The 19,944-nt window shown below is 46.3% G+C and overlaps 1 protein-coding gene across 5 annotated transcripts; it reads right to left on the minus strand.

Annotated features, from left to right (window-relative positions):
• Nucleotides 1-45: 45 nt before the first annotated feature.
• CUNH1orf167 (chromosome unknown C1orf167 homolog) lies at nt 46-18,991 on the minus strand. 5 transcript variants are annotated; one of them, XM_033007830.2, is made up of 22 exons: nt 18,870-18,991; nt 16,684-16,861; nt 14,384-16,228; nt 13,823-13,866; nt 13,025-13,244; nt 12,663-12,838; nt 12,070-12,167; nt 11,524-11,710; nt 10,901-11,082; nt 10,391-10,577; nt 9,992-10,214; nt 9,267-9,448; nt 9,003-9,099; nt 8,469-8,611; nt 7,733-7,944; nt 6,821-6,965; nt 4,244-4,511; nt 3,565-3,673; nt 3,079-3,310; nt 2,835-2,970; nt 1,972-2,086; nt 46-1,257 (listed from the first exon to the last, which is right to left on the minus strand). In XM_033007830.2, the coding sequence occupies exons 3-22, from the start codon at nt 15,671-15,673 to the stop codon at nt 1,097-1,099; spliced, it is 4,407 nt and encodes a 1,468-aa protein (XP_032863721.2). In that variant the 5' UTR covers nt 15,674-16,228; nt 16,684-16,861; nt 18,870-18,991; the 3' UTR covers nt 46-1,096. The 5 variants fall into 5 exon arrangements, with proteins under 5 accessions (XP_032863721.2, XP_032863722.2, XP_032863723.2 ...); XM_033007831.2 differs by lacking the exon at nt 16,684-16,861 and having other exon boundaries at nt 11,524-11,707; XM_033007832.2 differs by lacking the exon at nt 16,684-16,861 and having other exon boundaries at nt 1,972-2,082.
• Nucleotides 18,992-19,944: the final 953 nt, after the last annotated feature.

The raw sequence follows: 19,944 nt of genomic DNA on the forward strand, positions 1-19,944 counted from the left end.
TATGCCCTAAGTAAAGTATGGACAGAGCTCCCTGGTAGAGCAGAGAAAGTTTAAATCCTAGAATTTACCAAAAGCAACCAGCTACAACCTTCGGTTCAGTTCAGGGTCAGAGGAATTGTGGTGGTCCTCTTCCAGTTCCTGGAGGGAAACATAGGCTATCTTTTGTGACCTAATGACTCAATACAGGCTTAAGGCCGCACAGCACTGAAGTAAGGGGTGGGGGGAAGCTATGGAGGCTGCTTTGTGTACTTAACAATCCTGCCAAGCTACCACAGCCTAGGAAAACAAGAGCCTGGGGCAGTTCCCAATGGAATTTCAAGATCCCTGCCACGCTGTGAGCATCTCTTTCAAACGAGCAAGGAAGAAAAGCCTTTCCCAGATTCTTCAGACCCTCTCATTACAGCTGTCTGAAACTGGGCTCATATATCCAGGGTAATTACAGGGCATCAATCACAGAAGCAAGTAATGGGAAGGTTGGGGGTCAGACACGCCTGTCTTGCCTCAGCAAAGCTTTTGGTGCTCAGCTGTTCCCAGCAGGTTTCTTCATCCCTAGCCCATTCAGCACAGAAAGGAACCAGCAGGAACCAGTCAAGAGGTTGGCCACCCACTGAAAGGCTTAATGAAGAGCTGATGGACCTAGACAGGAGGTGGGAGTCATGTGGGAATCCGCCCCCAGGGGAAGAGCCAAATCTAAAAATAAAGATTTGTGTTCACACCTATCACCGATAGTCCAGGCTTTGGAATCAACAGGATGTAGCGTTTGCAGAGGCAGGCTCCTGCTCATCTCTTTAAGACATGTATTTGCTAGACCCCCCTGCATGACACTAAACTGCTGACCAGGAAAAAATACTGAGTAAAGGGAGAGCCTAGAAGGTGGGGTTTTGACTTTTAATAGAACTCTAGCAAAATCAGTGTCCAGAGGAGAAGGGGATGCAACCTCACAACAAAAAAGAATGACATATCAAATTTGTGCCTTTAGGGAGGTAGGATATTAGTCCTTCAAAGAGGAACTTTCACTAGGTACCATCTCTTTCTGGTTGTCCTTTGGCTACTGTGCTTCTGGCCTGCAGCATTGCTTTTATCATGAGCAGAGCATTCACTTTCTTGATTTCGCAGGACCAGCTCTTTGTTGTGACAGCCAGCTGTATCCTCCACGTGTCCTGAAATGAGCAGCAGCTGCAGGCAGGCCCCCACCATTCAGCAACGTCCTTTGTCCTTGAGCTGGAACACTGTTAGCTGGCGCCACCTTCCAAAGGCCTTAAATAGTGAAGTGGACAAATCAAATACTCAGGTTACCCTTGAAGGGTTGCAGCCACCCTCACAGTACCCATAAACACAGCTTTTCCTCTAGCACGAGCTATGCCAACTGCCTCACCATTCAGTCAGAGCCCTTCCCTGTCTCCCCTATGTTCCTGTAGGCAATAAGTGAAGTGCAGAGTACAAATCGATGTGAGAAAAGGAAGACCAATGCCGCCTCTGTCCTCTAATTTCAGTAGTTGCTCTCATCTTGTTAAAGGAGGACCTAATCCTGCATGGATCTTTGCAAAGCAGGTAGAGAACCAAACTGGCTGGCTGAGCTCTAAGGCTTTGGTTGGCTCACTCAAATTTATAGCGGTTTGTCTGCCCCTGGGTGCAAGTCAGCACAGTCCTCTTGCACTGATGTGGAGCCTGTTTCTTCCCTGAGTGGGCTCTTGAGAGGCAGGGGATTAGTGGATTATCATCTCTGGTAACAGTGGAGAAGGGGTGACACATCAGGGAAATTGACTGCTGACACAAAGCTTTGAACCCAAAGATGAACCTATATAAAGCTAGAAGCTATTTCCCTTTATTATAAGCAAGTCTTGTTTCTTGATGTATTCAGCGTCTCCCTAAGCAAATGCTTGGTGCAGGGAGAGAGATACAGGAAATACCAGTTGGTCCCTTTGAGGTGCTTTTTCGGTCCACACGATTAAAGCAGTCATAAATGCTTACCTGAGATAGTAGGTTCCTGGCTTCCTCCTCCAAGAAATTCTGCACCACACAGCTTTGCAAATGTCGTCGTCTCCACACCCTCCAGGCCTTTTCTATCAGCCGCTGCTGGTCCTGCCAGGAAAAGAGGCAGCGCACAGATTAACTGTCCTCTGGCAGGCAAACTACCTCACTTCCCTCTAGTCCCACCTTGCTTCTAGCTGCTTTTCCAGGTCCCTCTTGAATGACTTTGCATTGGTAATGAACACAGCTGGCTACTAACAAAGCTCTTGCTGAACTACTGTCTCCTGCAAATATTGTGGCTAATTAAGTCACAGTACCCTGGGGAAAGGACAGTGCCCCATCAGTGCTCCAGCACAGCTCCTCAGTGACTGTGGACGCACTTGCTATATGTGTGTCACCTTGTCCCATGGGCAGGTCAGAGCACATCTCACACAGCTACTGCCCAGGAAGCCAGTCTGTTCCATAGATGGCTAGGGCCTGAGCAGAAGGGGAAGCCAAATGACAGCCCTTGGTAGGCTGTGGACTCCAGAGGGATGTATAACTAACACAGGTGAGGACAAAGATTGTAATACTTGCTGGGAACTTTTTGCACAGGCTACAGACAATCTATACAAATCATTCTGTCTCAGCTTCCCATCTGTAAAACGGGGCAAAGCACAACTAAGTGTGTGGATATGCCAGTCTGCCATGCTGGCATTTCAAAGAGAAAGAAGGAAAAAGTAGCCACAGCAGCAAACGAGGATTTCTTGTGCGCTCTGGTACTTGTTAAATGTCCATGTCTTGTCTCCCAAGACGTATGTGAGGCTGCAAGCAGAGCAGGCTTGCCCAGTAACACCCATCACTGCCACCCTGGTGACACTCACCAACACCCGTGCCAGTATCACCACACTGCTGGCTTCTCTCCACTGATGCCATCCCCTTGCCAGACAGCGCAGTCTCCTGTCACGCTGGCACTGCCGAAGTATCACTGTGTGACGCCACCACCTCAGATACTTCCTCCTATAGGTAAGAGGGGAAAACAAGCTTTATCAGCCCAACAGCCCTGCAAGGGAGTCCTTCCCTGATGGCAGCAGCAAGAGGAAGCCCAGAGCCCTCCACTCTACTTACCCAAGCCACTTCTCATCCCACTCTTCCAAGTCCACCTCTGCTTTGTTCTCCTGGATCCTTGCATGTGCAGGAGAGGATCCTACCGCACCAGGTGTCTCTACCAGGTGAGGGAGCAGTAGACCCTCAGCCCCTTTTTGGTTTCTGTAGATCACCAGCCAGCGGTGAATAGCACTGGGAAAAAGCCCAAGAGGGGCAGCTGGTGCTGAACCCTCTTCTCTGCCTCTTCTGCTTTCTAGGAAAGAAAAGAGGAATCACACAGGAGCTAACCTCAGAGCTAGAGAGGGAAAGATCAAAGATGCCATAAGCCCTTAAGTCCTTTGGCTCCTGAATACAGAAGCAACCCACAGTCAGAGTTCAATTGCCATGAGCACCTACTCCACAGAGTAATCCCAGTCATCTGGCTGGCAAACACTACTCCCCTACCCTCCTCACTCACACTCCCCGCATGGTCCCATGAAACAGAGAGAGGAGATGGCATCTTCTTACTCATGGACCAAGACAGAGACATCTTTCTGCTCTTCCTAGCACCTATCAGGGTACTGCACTGCCGTGAACACTGGGAAAAGGCAGCTGCTTTTGTCCAGTAGTTGCAGGCCTGCAAACAGAAATAACACAGCTGCAGCCAAGACTAAACACAGTGCACACAAACAACACACACAGACTGGCCTTAGAGAGATACATTTATGTTCATATCCCTGCAGGTAGTTTAATGTGCTAGACCCCAGGCTGCAAACTGCACAGATGAGATCCCAGCAGGACTGACTCAGCCCTTCCAAATCAATCGACCTCTTTGTGGTTTGCTAGCTGTGAGCCTTTTGAAAAAAGCTGCAACTCTGACAGCTCGCTCTGCTCTGCAGGGACAGTGATTATCCCATCTCATCTCTGAGAGAAGAAGGAGCACTCTCATCTCTGGTCAAAATGTCCCCATTCCTTATTGCTGTGCTCCAGATGGTTGCTGCAATCAGCACCAGATTATGGTGATGAAGTTGCGTGCACAGTCTGTAAAGAATTTTAAAGCAGGGACTAAGCAGTCACCATGAGTCAAACCAGGTTTTTATACAAGCCTTGGCCACTGTATCTGTCTAGTGACTCGCTGAGGTCTTCACAGCAGAACAGGCAATTAAGTATAACTGTCTCATAAGGAAGGACCTTTGTTTTTTCTTACCTGTTTTATAGAAGCCACAGATCCTAGGCGCAGGACTTGCTGTCCTCTCGAGGCCAATCGCCAGCGGTGACAGGCTTTACCCTGAGAGGGTTCCTGCCCCCTGTGGTTTCTCTCCCCCCTCACCCGCTGTTCAGCTCTCAAGAATTTCATCCTCCACTCACTAAAGCTCACAACTAGGAGACGGTGCTCTCTGACCCTTTTAAAACAAGAGAGTGCTTTGTGCTGCCTCAGTCTACAAGCAGTGGTCTGGGCCCAGGTGACCAGGCACCTGAAAAACAATAGAAGCACAGAAAAGCAGCAGATGCCTAAAGTCACACATCAGCACCAAAAAGGTTATAGACAAAGTTCCACCTTCTCACCCCACCTTGCAGTGTCATGCTTAAGTGGTCAAAGCAAGCAAAAGAGCATTCAACAAGAAAAAAGGCTGTTCCTATTATTCCTTCTGAAATCAACATTTATGTATCTTTCTCTGTGTTACTTATTTTTCCAGTGCCTCGTCCTAGGAAGGTGTAAGTTCAGACTCCTGAACTACAGTTTCTTTCTGTTAAAAATTTGCCCTTGTTTTACTCCAGATTCCCAGCACTGTTACCTCCCAACTCCTCAAAGCCCAGGAGTGTGTCTGCTTCCTTCTGGCCATGTTAGCATTTCCTCCTCTTCAAAGGCCTCTGCAAACCGAATGCAATGTTATACTATGTTTTTCTGTTGCCTACCAAACCAACACTTTTCCTAGGCTGCCCTGCCACTGCACATAGTGGATCCCTCCAAAAAAGAAAGGAATTAAATTAGTCGGTCTTCAATCTTTCTCTGTGCCAGCAGCTGACCTTTAGGATGATGCCCGAGGAAGGCTTTTTCTTTATAGGATGAGAATAAAACTGCTAAAATCTCTGTCAGCATGGAACTCAGCAGACTCATTAAGTCTGCTTGCTGCAGAACCGAGCTGGATTTAAGACAACAGCTTGGTGTCGAGATTCAGATTTTAGGTTTTTTTCTTGGCTGTCACAGACTAAGACCCTGTCGTACGTACCCTGGGACGTACAACTAGAATCTTTATGGAGACAACTTTATTCCAAAAAATCAATGTCTACAGGAGTTACTATTAACAGCACTGTAAATCTGCACCCACAGTAATCTCTCCCTATCTTGCAGGGTGATGCACAGAAGGCCAGTCTTCCTCTGCAACCCCAGAAGCCAATCTGCTTTTAACTCCTGGCTTATCCTTTTGGTCCCTTGTTCCACTTGGACTTTCATTATGCAAATCACCCCACTGCACCATAGGGCAGAGGTGTAAATATCCTCTGCCTGGCAGGCTTCTCTGAAGATCAAGAGAATCTATTGCAGGTTACCCTAGCATGAAAAATGCCCCCCCTCAGAAGAGACAGGGCTCAGCCTGTACCATATCCAGGTGAGAAATTAGAAGTGCTCTCTCATCAAAGGAGAACTCAGAAGGAAGATTAATGGTGGATACACACTCTACAGGAAGGAGCAACATTAAGGACTTCTCTCAAACACACTTCCCACTAGGGTACCACCACACAGATTGATTTACAGAAGAAAATACAATTGGGTGGGGTGAGTTCAGAGTCTAAGCATCACAGCCACTAAGGTTTTACTAGGTTTTTAATTACTCTTTCCTTTGCAGATCTTTGTCTCCTCTCAGCCTGAACCTGTGATTCAAAAGGAAATCTGCTAGGACCAAACCTGCACTTGCTTCAAACGAATCCTTGGCATAAATAATATTATTTCTTCTCATCCTCCTGAATTATCTCAGAGGACCACCTGAACAATTCCTGGTTAACTGCAGCTGGACACTTTGCTGCGTTTCCAGCAGACAGTAGCCTCACACAACATAAACCACAAACAAACCAGATTTCAATGAGAAAGCTACTGAACAACAGCTAAGAGATAAAAAGTTGTTAATGATTGGCAGCAGACACCTTGCTCTTCAGATTAAATGCTTGTGTTTTCATGATCTGCACCATAACGTAAGACTCCAAAACATACTGAAGCTTCACCTGTATTGTAACTGACACTGAGATGAATTGAGTATCATGGTTTTCCCTTCACAGGCTTTACTGAATATTGCTTTTCTGCAGGAATATATTGAACTCAATTTTTCACATTAGTTTATATTAAAATCAGCATGCTGTGTCCAGAATCTAAAAGATTCAGCTTTGGAGACATCAGATCTCTGTAAGACCTCTGCCCAGTATTACTTTTTGCAAATACTGAGTAATCCCAGTGGAAACAAGGCTGTCACTATTTTAAACGACACAAATTTGTTTTATCTCCCTTGCTTATTTTACAAATACCACACTGCATAACTAAGACTGAACAGAAGTTCTGGAAAAAAAAAGAAGTTTTGAGTGAGAACAAGATGGGGAGTATAAAACTATGGGTAACAGACCCCTTAATGTAGGAGCACCCCTAGGGAAGCTCTCCTACAGAAGCTCCATTTACACATAGGTTAGCTGCACTTTCAAACCCAAGCTCTGTTCTGAATACACAGAATGCTCTGCCACATAAATTGCTCTTCACCCAAAGCTTCCCTCGGAAGTGCTTTGAGGGCAGGAAACAAACCTGCGCAGGAGAAGACGTTCCCAGAGTAAAGCAGCATCTTTCTGCTTCCTTGTTTGGCAATACCATGTCTGCAGGACCAACCTCTTCTTCTCCTGGCAGCTATGCTGAGCCCATTGCTGCTGCAGCTCTCTCACAGCACGCTTCCCTGTGAGAGAATACAAGAGCTTGCTGAGCTGAGCCCAACAATCATTTTTTTTTCCATCACAGAGTCCAGACAAGTCCCAGGCAAAGAATACATGTGCTGCAAATACTAAATGGGACCAAACTTTCTAAGATTTCCTGTCCTCTATCAGCTGAAGAGACTTTTCAATTTGCCTTGTTTTTTTGTCTGCAAGGCAGTCAGACCTTTGCCCTTCCCAAGATCACAGATCACTTCCACTCTCATTTGCAAGGCAGTTTTCCATCAAAAATTGGGAGTGTTCCTTCCCTGGCACAGTGTAAGTACTTAGCGCTTAAAGCACGTGGAATACCTTGAGGGACAGGATCAGGACTGTAAAGCAAACCCAAAAGATACACCCTGCTCCCGCTGAAGCAAAGCCTAGGGTCTGAGGAGATATGTTCAAGCTTCGTATACTGCATCTGAACTCAATTTAACTCCCAGGCTGCTAAAATGCACCACTTGAACACTCCTTTGGTAGTGCAGGTAAAACAAGATCCACCCCTTTTCCAACCAGCTGCCAAAGGAGCATCTCCCCTAGCATAGAGCACTACAGAACAGCAGGGCACATGTCCTGCTTATAACCCCAGGAAGTCAGTGACACAGGCACTTATTGAGCCTTGGACTAGTGTGTGCCATTCCAGAGGAGCAGTGCACAGAGTTACAACCAGAAGTGGGACTTTCTCCATCCCAACCATTCCCACAGCACCCCTCTCTTACAGACACGAGTGCTACTGTAGGATGGGGTAACTCACTTTGCCAATAGGAACACCAATGCCACAGAGCACCAGCAGTCATCTGGTGAATGTGACACCTGAATCTCCGGTCAGATTCTACTTTCTGGGCCAGTCTCTTCTTCCACAGGCTGAAAGCCATCTGGCAGCAATGGACTTGATGTTTTAGGGCTGCTGATGCTGCTTTTTGGTTCTTATTTTCCACAGTCCAGTGGTGCCAGCTGAGAAAGGCTCTGAGAAAGACAAAGGTCATTGCACCAACTGTAGGAACAACTCACACAGATTCACAGAGTTACAAGGGTAACTGCAACTTTAACAATAAACATACACGAGGGAGTTTAGGAAATACATCTGATCTGTTAACACCCTTTCCCCGTTAAATGTCAGGTGAAATGATGGATAGGGCAAGTTGTTGGGCGTAAGGTGTCCTGCTCCAGCTGTGCCAAGCCTGTTTTGCTCTTCAACTTCTGAATGAGTAGAAAGGAAAGGCAGGTCAGTGGAGAGGAAGTTACCAGGGCTTGTTATCAGCAGTGCTGGGCTTGCTCTAATTTGTGAGACATCCCATCAAACCAGAAATTACTGTTAGATGTAATACAGAAAAAAACAGGAAAAGCAGGAAAAAAACCAAAATAATGGGCTGCAAAACTCCCAGTGAAGACAGAAAAAGATAGCTAGAGGAAGACTTTTTTTTTAAAAAGCAAGTATAGAGCTCCCAAAACAGACTCTTTACGAAACTTCTGGAAGGTATAATACCTACCGAGACAGCTGAATAAGCCTGCAGTACTGCTGGGCCTTTACGAGTTGCTGAGTCTGAGCTGACCAGACAATGAAGTACCTCTGCAGGCAGCATTTCTCTGCTTGCTGCCAGCAACTCTTCACCTCCTTGTCAGAAGTGCAGTCCTATAATCAGGAAAAGCAAAAAGGGCCTTGAACTGCTGCAACAGTTACTCTATGCAGTTCAGCTCTTTCTCCTTGCCACTGTGGCTTCTATGATTGCCTAACTCCCTGTTGCAAACACCCACACACCACATGAACACCCAGACATGAGGGTCTAACACATCCCTTTTAAATCCTTGACATCTGGCCAATTTCCCACCCAGCTGGAAAATGGTAGGGAAGAATTACCCCAAGAAATGCCTCAATCTCCCAAACCTTCAGAGAGAGAACAAAGAGAGAACAGCAGTGAGACCTTCCATATGCTGATACTGAAACCCAAAGGCTCTTTGCCTAATTGGGCTGTGCAGAAAACACTTGTACATTTATATGCATCACACCACTTTTTCAGCCTTACCTCTTCCCATGTAGAGTAACTGGTGAGAGGCTGGACATTATTGTCTGGACTCTGCAGTGCCAATAACTGGAACTGACCTCCCATAAACCAATTTCTTCTGTAAGACAAAAGTGTCAGGGGAAAAAGGGAAACTAAAAAAGAGGATAAAGTATCTGGAAGGATGGTGTGAGGTGACATGAGGGACTATTCAGAAGGAAGGAATTCAGCCAGACCAAACAAGGGGCCGCTGCTACCAGCATCCCAAGGAACCAGTCTCCAACTCACTCAGATCCAGTATTCTGTGGAGGAAAGGCGGCCTGCAAGTACAGCTCCCCACCCAGCTCAGCTGGCAGCTCTGCGCACTGGTGTAGTTTCAGGAAAGAACTATAATGTGGTATGTGTGTGACATCCTCAGCAGTCAGAACGGAGGAGATGCTCTGCTGGCTACTGTCACTGAAACTGTATTCCTGCAGGTACAGAGGGAAGAACAAGGTGTGAGGTAAGTACCCTCACAGTGGAATCACTCAGGTAACAATTCTGACCATGCCATTTACTCCTCTTTTTGGCAAGGACTGAGGGAAATCCAGGATGCATCCAAAGGAACTGCAGGCTAGCAAGCACAGATCTGGAGTGCAAATATATGTGATGGGGAAGTTATTTCTGTACTGAATAGTTAAACAGTTATTTCTATACTGAGAAAAGGGGAAACGAGCATATGCACTCCCTCAGTAATGAGGGTCTTTGTACCTCATCCCTTCCACCTTGCAGCCACAAATGGGAGCAAGTGTACAGGAGATCCTCACTAGCTCAGCACCTTCTCAGATCACTAAATGATGAGCCAGGAAGAGCACAGAGAGAACTGACTTTAAGATTTCTGATTACATTTAAACACCAGGACCCTGCAGACTCAGTTTGCTGATGACAATATCATGTTGAAGCAGAAATTTTCCCAAAAAAATCCCAAAAATTTAACACCTCAGAGCAGTCTGGATGTAAGAAGACCTCCTCACCTTTTCTAGTGAGTTTTGAGAGGGCAGAGTAGCTGGAGCACTGCTGTCAAAGCCAGATGATGATGAGGGGTCGTCAGAAAACGGCATAGCAAGAGGTTCTTCATAGACAGTCCTGTGTGAGGGCTTAGGACTTTGTTTAATTGTCTTCAGCATGAGACACTTTTGGTGCCATAATTTCAGAGCTTTTCTGACTCTACACTGCTCCAAAGTCTGAGAGAAAGAACTGAAACAGAAGATATTAAGACAAAGCAAAGTGACTGAAAGGGATACCAGAGGGGGGCGCTAGTACAGACATGATGGATGACAGATGGTAAAAGGGGTTCTTCCAGAAGGACCAGAAAGTCAAGGGGACACTACTAAGGAGGGCAGGGCTCCAAGAACTGGCTCGTCTTCACTCACTCAGCTCTCTGATGCTCACACAGCCTTGTCTTCCACAGCAGATATACTCTCTGGAGCTTCACCTTTTGACAGAAATCGTCAAGAGAGTAGCCCGTTTCCTCCAGAAACCGTCTCTCTGTAGTCCACAATAGCTGATCTTCATGCCTCTTTGTCACAGTCTTGTCAGCTACTGAGCTTACAACTGGTCCTTAACCAGTTATAGAGAGTGACGAGACATTTGTCAGAAGGCATTCCTAAGAAACTCAGCATAGCCCAACCCTCAGACTGCTTCTTTTCAGCAAGGTTTAAGACTTTCTGCTAGGTTTATGAAGCAGAGCAACAAATCTCCCTGTAGCTTCACTGACACATCTAGAACTAGGTCTCTGCCCACTCTGTTTTTTTAATACCATGTATCACCTGAGCCTTCCTGTAATCAGGCTGTTTTCAGCTGTTTTTCACCATACAAGAAGAGGAGGAAGGAGCCTAAGCACCTTCAAATCTTAGATTCTGCACAGACCCCAAGCTGCTCACCATAATGCTGCCTCCATTGTAGGAAGAAGTAGTTCACCACTGCCTGCTTATCATCTTCTCTGACCTGCAGCATCTGAACCCACTGCTGGAAGTATTTCCTCAGTGACACTGCTCTGAGATGGGCCAGGTTGCACCTGTAAAGTGCTTTCTGCTCAGCAGTCTCCTTCCATGCACTGAAGCACCTGAGAATATCAAAGGAAAACAAAACCACATGGAAAACCACATGTACAAGCTTGCGACTCCTGCTGAGACTGGGTTTAGTTGAGGAAAGACAGACAGAAGCTGTCATCTTCTGACCTTCTATTTGGTTATTTCATTAAAAAGCAACTGTCATGCTTAAGAGCACAGCAGCATAGTGGGTGCTCTTGGGTTTGGTCTTTCAGGACATCAAAGGTCAGGAACAAAAAAGTTTGGCAGTGCACAGGAGGCAAATCATAATGTCTCTGACCACAGTAGTTCCTTTTCACGTTTCTATCCCTACTTTCATCTTTATTAACTCCTAAAACAAAAGAATAGATGGCTTTAAAATGAAACAACACATCATAGTCTGGGTTGGCTCTGTGGTTCCTTGGACATTCACAGTGAACAGACTTCACATGAAAGAACAGACCTCACCAACTTACCGGGAGACCAAGTTTCTTTGGATCCGAGTTGTCAGTGCTAAAATCTGTTCCATTTCCAAGCATCGGGAACGCCATGCCCAGAAAAGGTTTCTTAGCTGCTTCTTTTCCAGCAGAGCACGGGCTTCCAAAAGCCTGGCTTCCTCTTTGCTCAGCAGCTCCTTCTGCAGGCGCCACAGTCTGAAAGCTGCTGTGTTGCAGGGCATGAAGAGATTGAGAGGAAGAAAAACAACTCAGAAGAACTTCAAACAACTTAGGGTCACACAGCAAACATCCCCTGGCTGAACTCCAGCTGTCTGAGAAAGGGCACTTAAGGGAAACAGTTGGAGCAACAGCATCTGCTGCAGCTGAATTAATACAAGGAACAAGGCAAAAGGTGTATGACATGGCGTGTGGGCCACCCTCCACCATCACAGATACTGGCCCAGTTATTTGCAGGCTCAGGTTCTGAAAGAGTCTGATCAAAGTAACAATTAGATACAAACCAAAAAACACAGTGAAACAGTGATTACCTTCAAGCTGTTCCAAGGCTACAGAACGTGTGCTTACCAGCTAGTCGTCTCATATCTCTGATTGCTTGAGCTCTCCAGCAGAACTCGTCTCCTCTCTGCCTGCGATGAAGCTGTGTCCATAGTCCTCCCTCCACCCTGAAAGAGTCATAAAGCAGGCTTTGATATCCATCTGTCCAAAAAGGCACTCAGAGAACAGCATCCAGAGCCTTCCATCTCCCTAGGTATCTCTCTCTTTTTGTCTGGACTTGTTCTTCTGCTCTCAGAATCAGAAGGCACTATAAAAGGTTTTTCTTTTTGACACCTCTACTGTCTTGCTAGAGACTGTAGCATTGCATCACTCCAATCTCATTTACAGCTGCATCACATATACAAGTCATAGCTGAACTCAAAAAATAGTACAGGAGCACTTGTGTCACACACTCGCATCAGGCTGAACACACTAACGCACAGAAGCTCTGGAACAGAATTATTTAGTTCTTAAAACTAAGTTACTAATTCTTGCAGTGCTTATCTGCAGCAATACATCCAGGGACCTGGAAACAAGTTTGCCACCATTTGAGAAAAATTTCTTACTGTGTTTATGAACTTGCACTTGCTCAAGATAACAGAAGGAGAATGCTCTCAGCTTACCTATGAGCCTTCTCAGCCTCCTTTGAGTATCCTACTGTAAGCTGGTGCTGAGCTGAGGTTGTCATAGCTGCTAATCTTCCTACTCCAAAAAATCTCACTGATGAACTTTGGATATAAGAATATGGCTCAGGTTGCGGAGCTTGCTTCTTATTCCATTTTGCCACAGCTTCCTTCCACTGAAGGAGAAACCACATGATTAGAACAAACTGCAGGCAGAGGATCAGTACCAGGGTCCATCCAAATCATTGATTTTCATACAGGGTACCCCTTCCCCCTCCCTATCCAAATACCATTTCTGCCTTCTCTGACTGCACAACAGAAAACTCATGGCACCACTTCTGCTGCCCCTAGCCCATCCTCACCCTGCGGAAGCTGACAGCTAGCAGAGCCGAGGCACGTCGCCGCCGGGCTACCTCCAGCTGCATCCTCCTCTGGTGCACAGCCCACTGCAAAGCACCAAGGCCCTTCCGAAGCAGTTGCTGCCTGTAAAGATGCCTGGCTGCAGCCCTTTTCCAGAGAATGTGTCCTCTCCAGGCTTGGAAACACCTAGTTAGCACTTGCCTGTCACATAAGTGCTGAAAACTTAAAGAGAAAAAACAAAAGCGAGCTCCAGTTAACATAAAGTTAAACACAGCCAGGAGGTGGCAATCAGAGTTCAGCCATCAAGCTGAAAAGAAGTATTTCAAATAATTCTCTCTAAAGAGTGAAACACTTACAGCCTCACACCAAATTAAGGTATCACTGTTGCTAAATTGATAGCAATCTCACACACATCTTATCCACAGGTCAAAGATTTGAATCCCATCTCATGGGTAAGCCCAGTTCTTGATCTTCGTTAACTGTGCAGTGAGCATGCCAGTATTTGCTGCACTGGAAGGCAGCACACATGGTACCAATGCTTTTTCATTGCTAGCAACAACCAATGTTAAATTTAGAAGCTAGAATTTAAAAGATACAAAAACTATTTTTTAGAACATGCTCCATTCTAGATAGCAACCTTTTGAAAATAAATGGTTACAGCCCCTGCGTGAACCATGGCAGAATAATTTAAGTCCTAAAACCAAACATTCCCAGAAACACGGCTCCTTAGCCACTTCCCAGCAGTCTTCCTCCCCTGTTAACTACCAGCACGCTCACACAGGGACACACAGTCTCTTTACCTTTGCTCATTCACCTTCAGTGACCAGAAGCTGTTTTCCAACACCTGTCAACAGACACAAGACAGTAACTCATGTGATTATTCACACTACTCTGTTGTAGAATTTTTCTGTGCCCAGCATGGCAAGTAATTTTGGATGGAAACCAGAACAGTGCAGCCTCAGGGTAGTGTATTATGTCAGATGCCTTTGACACAACCCCTGCCCTTGCTCCATGAATATTCTTACATGCTTCAGACATGGGAAAGCACAACAAAACTGAAATCTCAGGGCCCTGCAACTATACACAGAGTGAAAAACAGTTTAATGCTTTCCCTCTGCATGTAGATCCAGAGAATATGAACAGGTGTTCACATTCCCAAGAATAACTAAGTTAACAAGGTGGTCTCTAGGAAGAAGCCTATGTTGGGATGGAGCAGGACCATAAGAGAATAGATTTTGGCCACTCAGTTCCAGAAAAAAAACTAGGACAAGCATCCCTATCACTGTTGTACCTCAACTCTACACCTCTAGCAAGAAAAAGAAACAAACACAAGTAGTATCTGTGAAAAGGCACACCCTCACCTCTCCGGACATGGTTTTCTGTGTCTGGCTCCCTTCTTCACAGCACCGTGGTTCTTTGGCATTCCTCCCCACAGAAGGTTCTTCAGACTGGTTGAGATAGGCATCAGCTTCCCAATTCCTCCAGCTGCTTTGGCAGGAATATTTGTTTCTCCTTCCTTCCCTGCTCACATTCATACAATCTGTGTCAAAATATTCACCGAAGCCTTCTTCAACCTGAATACCAAAATGGCCGAACTGGCTGCTGCCCACTACAGCCACTCTTCTGGCTGCTTGCAATCTAGAGTCACATACCTCTTCTGAATCTTTGCTGGACTTAACATGAGGTTCAGAGTTGTTGACTCCTGCAGATTTAATACTAAACTGCTGGACTGGTCTAAACTCTTTATCTCCAGAAGCTACTTTCATGCATAGTTCCCCTGGAGTCCCGTACATGGCTACACCGTCCATCTGAGCCCCCCCCAGATCCGTCTCTAGTGACACCTGCAGATCCTCGGGATACAGACTGGCTGGCAGGTCTTTCTTCCAAGATACAGCATAGAGGGATGCCCTATCAGGTGTCTCTTCTCCTTTAAGAACCTTTTCAGGGGAATGTCTTTTTGTGTGAACATAAAGACTACCAGTTTCCAAAGTTGGCTTTGCCTGGGACTGGCATCTGAAATAAGGGGAGCAACTGTAGGAGTAATCTGCTCCTGTACTCACTGGCCTGCCAGGGCCCACCCCAGAAGAGAGGGTTTCTGGCTGGATGTCACCTGAAATTTTGGTTCTCCATGTGTTTGAGTCGACATATCTGTATCTGTGAGAGACAGAGAGAGGTTCTGCATGACTGAAGTCCCTTGTCACTGTACCAGTGCTCCAGTTTTTAGCAAATGGGACTCTCCATTTCAATCCTGTCTGAGCAGCACTGGCCTTCACTCCACCTAGTTGTTCTCCTGTGCTCAGGATACTAGGAGGTGAATCATCAGCAGCAAAGCACAAACTGCCACTGACTGGAGGAGACTTAGGCTCCAGAGGGAGGGAGCCCCATATCCCCATCAAAGCAGTTTCCTGCTTAAGCCTCTGGATTGAACAGTACAAGCTAGCAGAAATCTGTGAGGACTGCAAAAGAGACTGAAGGGACTCCAAACTAGATGAATCGAGATCCCTTGAGGTCAGGGCTGAGCTACAACAAGCATTCAGATTTCCACTTGAGCTCCTTGAAGAGGGACATGCCAGTGATTCGTGCCTAGGAGGGGAATCTACAGTATGAGGTGACAAATGTGCATTGGCCAGTGAAGGGCTCACAGGATCCATACAAGCAGCAGTGGGAGGCCGATGCTGTTGTTTTTCCACTGGAGAGTTGCTATTCTTGTTCTTACTTTCTAAACAGCAATGGCAAGCAGTGTGTATGGAGCAGCTACCAACTGCCCTTGCTTTCTGATGGTGTTGAAGAAAGTCAATACTCTCATTCTTTCCCCCTTCTAAACTACAAGCCTCAAGGCCTGAGTGTCTCCGAGGGAGATGCACAGCAGGGAGCACTGACAAAGCAAGATGCAGAATCCTATGAGCCACACACTTAGAGCTGTGCTGCAGCCTAGGGCAGAGATTATTCTGCTGCAGGAAGCAGGAACTGGAGAACTGACTGGTCGTGTCCCAGAATGGCTGAGAAGGGCAGCAGATTAGTCTGTCTCAGACTGGGATCTCTCTTCCCAGCTGACAGAGGTGCAGTACACGGCTGGCCTTGTTCTGCTGTCTGGCTGGGAGTTACACTGAATGCCGCAGCTTCAAGCCAGTGATGAGAAATGTCTACTCAACTTCTAGTGCCCAAATACAGATCAACATTCATGTTCTTCTGAATGTTTCTTTGCTCTGAAGAAAAATAAGAAGAAATATAAACAAATGAGCACGCATATTTCTCATCACATCTTGCCTAGTTTGCCAAAGGCTTTGGGTACTTTCCTTACGAATTTGTCTCCAGTCCACCAGTCTAAGTCCTGAAAGTATTACTGATGCTACTCTCTTCCTGTTTCTCAGCAGACAATCATGTCTGGCAGAGCAGGAATTATTGAAGGGGATAGACTCGCTTCTCAACAGAAAACCTGGAAAACAAAGACTTCTAGCATTATGCATGCACCTGCAGCATCAAAAAAAACTTGTACCAGGGCTGAATTATCCTGCTGCCAAGACAAGGTAGTCTGCAGATGCTTTTCCAGAATGCTTTACCTCTAACCCAATCTACATGACACCAAACAAGAACAAGCCTGAAAGGAAATGTTTTTACAGAAGTCAAAGCAACATGGCTCCAGCTGGAGTACAACGCTTACCCCTCTTCATTGATTGGAAATCCAGCTCAGATCTCCTCCACACTTGTATTTTCTCCAGGGTTGATAGGAAAGGTAGTGCCTCAACTTAAGGTAGTTTAAGTGCTTAACAAGTGAAGATTTGTTCACATATGATGCTGCAGCCCTGCAAAGGTTCAAGGCCAATTTCTTCTTGTCCACACTGAAGGATGAAACCATGTTTACATATCCAAAGAAGCTACATTGTCCCCTAACCTTGAAGAGTTACAGTATAGATGGGAGAACCTTATTTGCAGTCTAGCCACTAAGTCAGACAGTTATACATATAACACTCATGCCGAGCACAGATGCATAAATTGCTGCTAACAGGTAAGTGCAATTTGACGGGACTGTGCTTTCATTCCCTCAAATTTTAAACACAAGTTGTTGATCTTGGTCATTCTAACCACCGTTTAGTTTCCACCCCCTTTTTAAAAAATTAAAATGGTATTGTGAAGACACACATACCTATATCATCTTAAAATAAAACCCTAGTCAATCTGAAAAGAAAGAGATAGCATGGCCTATGAAATCAATGCCCATTGCCCTTTTCAAACATACTCCAATAGCAGAAAACCTCCTGTCAAATTGCACTCTGTTCCCAAACTATGTTTATCTCATTCTCTTCTAAGAAAGCATCTGAGCCTCAGTCATCCCTGTTTGCAAACAACCCACTTGTCCTTCTCACATGCAAACTCTTTCAGTAATCACCACAAACTGGGGAGTAAATTCAATTACTAAAGCAACAGGAGACAGTCATGCAGTGTTGCAATTATCCTTGGGAACTGCTGTTACTGCCTTTCATACATCACCAAGTGTATCATGAAAGATCCCATTATTTTTTCCAGACAAGTAGAAGTTGGCAACTACAGAGTGAATAGACAAAACATGGCTGCTTTCTTTAGGGTGCCTATCACTGCATGAAGTATAACCACAAAATGCAGTGGACTGGTGTTCTGTAGAAGTGCTCCTTACACCCCTGGAATATCCAGCCAACCAGCAATGTATCACAAAAGAGCATTATAAAGGATTTGAAATGTGAAAGGACATGAAACCATCATGTTTATCAGTGCTGTTTTGCTCCATAAACACCTGGAATCTGGCACTGGACTACTTTATACTTAAGACCTAGACATAATATATTTTCTTGATAACTCATATGATTTTTTTTTTTTTTACTTCTCCATTTCAGTTCTTTCTGCCAGATACCAGTTCCCAACACATTACCATGATTATTTTAGGTGGTGTTCTTCACCTCACTCATTCCTAATTTCAGTCTCACTGAGATCAAGAAGAGTCCTTTAAAAATCATGTTTGTCTGCCTTCCCAAAATTGCCATTCAGGACTCTAATGTAACCACTTTCGAGCAGTGGTTAATCTTACTCAAAAGCCAACAAGGTTATATGAAGGGCTTTTTAAAAACTTCTTCTAATGGCAAAAAGCAAGCTGCACATTTTGCGAACTGCAAAATCCATGACCAATGGATTTCATACTAGCTTTTATGTTTCCAACTAAAACATTTAACACAGGCTTACTATGCACACTTTGCAGCAACGCACTAATGCATTAAAACCTGAAACAAATCCAATTAAGCAAACAAAAATTAAGCTGAACAATGTACTTCTGTTGTTATAAGAAAAATTAAATAGCACGGTTCATGAAAAGTAAATCAAGCTCTTTCAAGTGAATGCCATTTTCGCATTCTGATAACAATGACAGACCCATAATAAACACGAGAACTGCACAGACAATGCTGATTTTGCCATCCCTGCAGACCAAGGCCGATCCATTTCACGTTGTGGGTTGGGACCGGTGATCACACTTCACATGCCTCAGAAACAAGGCTTTTCCCCCACTCCTCAGGTCTCACAAACTGAACCATCCCATCACTGCCATCGCACAAGCCTCTCGTTGCCACTTGGAGATCAACAGGCACGTACAAGTGCTCTTCCCTTAACCAGAGAGAGGGCAGTTACCGTTCCGGCAGCTGAGGAACAGCCGCGCAGCAGCTCCCTTCATGCGCTGCCAGCCAAGAACCAGCTGGAATCCCGGGATGTGGTGGTGGGAGCAGGAGGGCCATCACCCCCAGCCCCAGCCCAGGGGAGCCATTTCAGGCCTGCTCTCCGCTGAGGGCTCCAGTCCCCCGCGCAGGTCCCCTCGTAGACACTTACTCTGATAGCCACCACCGGACATGCCGCTGGGCCTCGCCAGAACCTCAGGGATGGGGCACACGAGGCTCTGAACACCGGGGCAAACCTGCAGCTTTGTCCCCCGTTTAACGCCTGAACCCCGGCTGCCAGCCGGCTCCAGCTGGGTCACTGTAAGCAGCTTATTCCCCGCGATTAGCAACGCCGCCTGTCACCAGGGCTGCAGATGGCCACGGGAACACGGCTCTCGCCCATGGTTGATCCAAGGTCTGTGCTGAAGGTGGCCCAGGCGAGGCGGGGCCCGGTGCCGCTCGGCCTACCCGTCTGAGGCACCGCTCTCCTCCCCTGGGGCAGTGCCTCAGGAGAGAGGGAACCTTCTTCTCTTCCTTCTCCTCCTCCTCACCTGCCATGTCCCAGCTCCACTCAGCAGCACCGGGTCCACAGCTGCCCGGGGAGAGCATGGGCGAGCCCAGGCCGGGCTGACAGTGGTGCCGCCTGAGGGCTGATATGGCTGAGGGAGGCACCTGCACCAGGCAGGCTGTGGTAATCCTAGAGAGCTGCCTGCTCATCACACTGAAAAAAACCCAGCACATCAGGACCTGAGGATTTAAAAAAAAAAAAAAAAACCCTGAGCAGAGAATTGCACCTGCTGCACTGAGGAGATCCCGCTGACAAGCTACGAGGAGCCCCACGGTGAAGCCAGGCTGCTGGGATCAGCAAGGCTGTGCTCCAGCATGACAGGCTCGATGGATCCCCACATGCCCTGCTAAATCAGGTATTGATCCGAGAGCACCTTGGCACTTACTGTTAGCATTGCTGAAACAAACGCCCTCATCCTCAGAAAATGGGAGACGGGCCTTGTTTTTATCATCACCTCTCTGATTTACTGCCCAAAATAGTATCCCTGGTATCTAGTATCCCAAGATATCCTTGAGGAATGGTAAGCCTAGTGTAACTCCTGCCTTGCTCTGCTCCCCTTAGCTCCCAGATGTGCTGAATTCTCCACAGAAAAACACACAGCTGGTCAGCTAGATGGTTATCTATAGATTTTGTGGTGTCTTTTACAATGGAGAACTGCTGGGAGGGCCACACTAGATGT

The sequence above is a fragment of the Tyto alba genome, unplaced genomic scaffold (assembly GCF_018691265.1).
Source record: "Tyto alba isolate M040663 unplaced genomic scaffold, T.alba_DEE_v4.0 Super-Scaffold_20000042, whole genome shotgun sequence".
Classification (NCBI taxonomy): domain Eukaryota; kingdom Metazoa; phylum Chordata; class Aves; order Strigiformes; family Tytonidae; genus Tyto; species Tyto alba.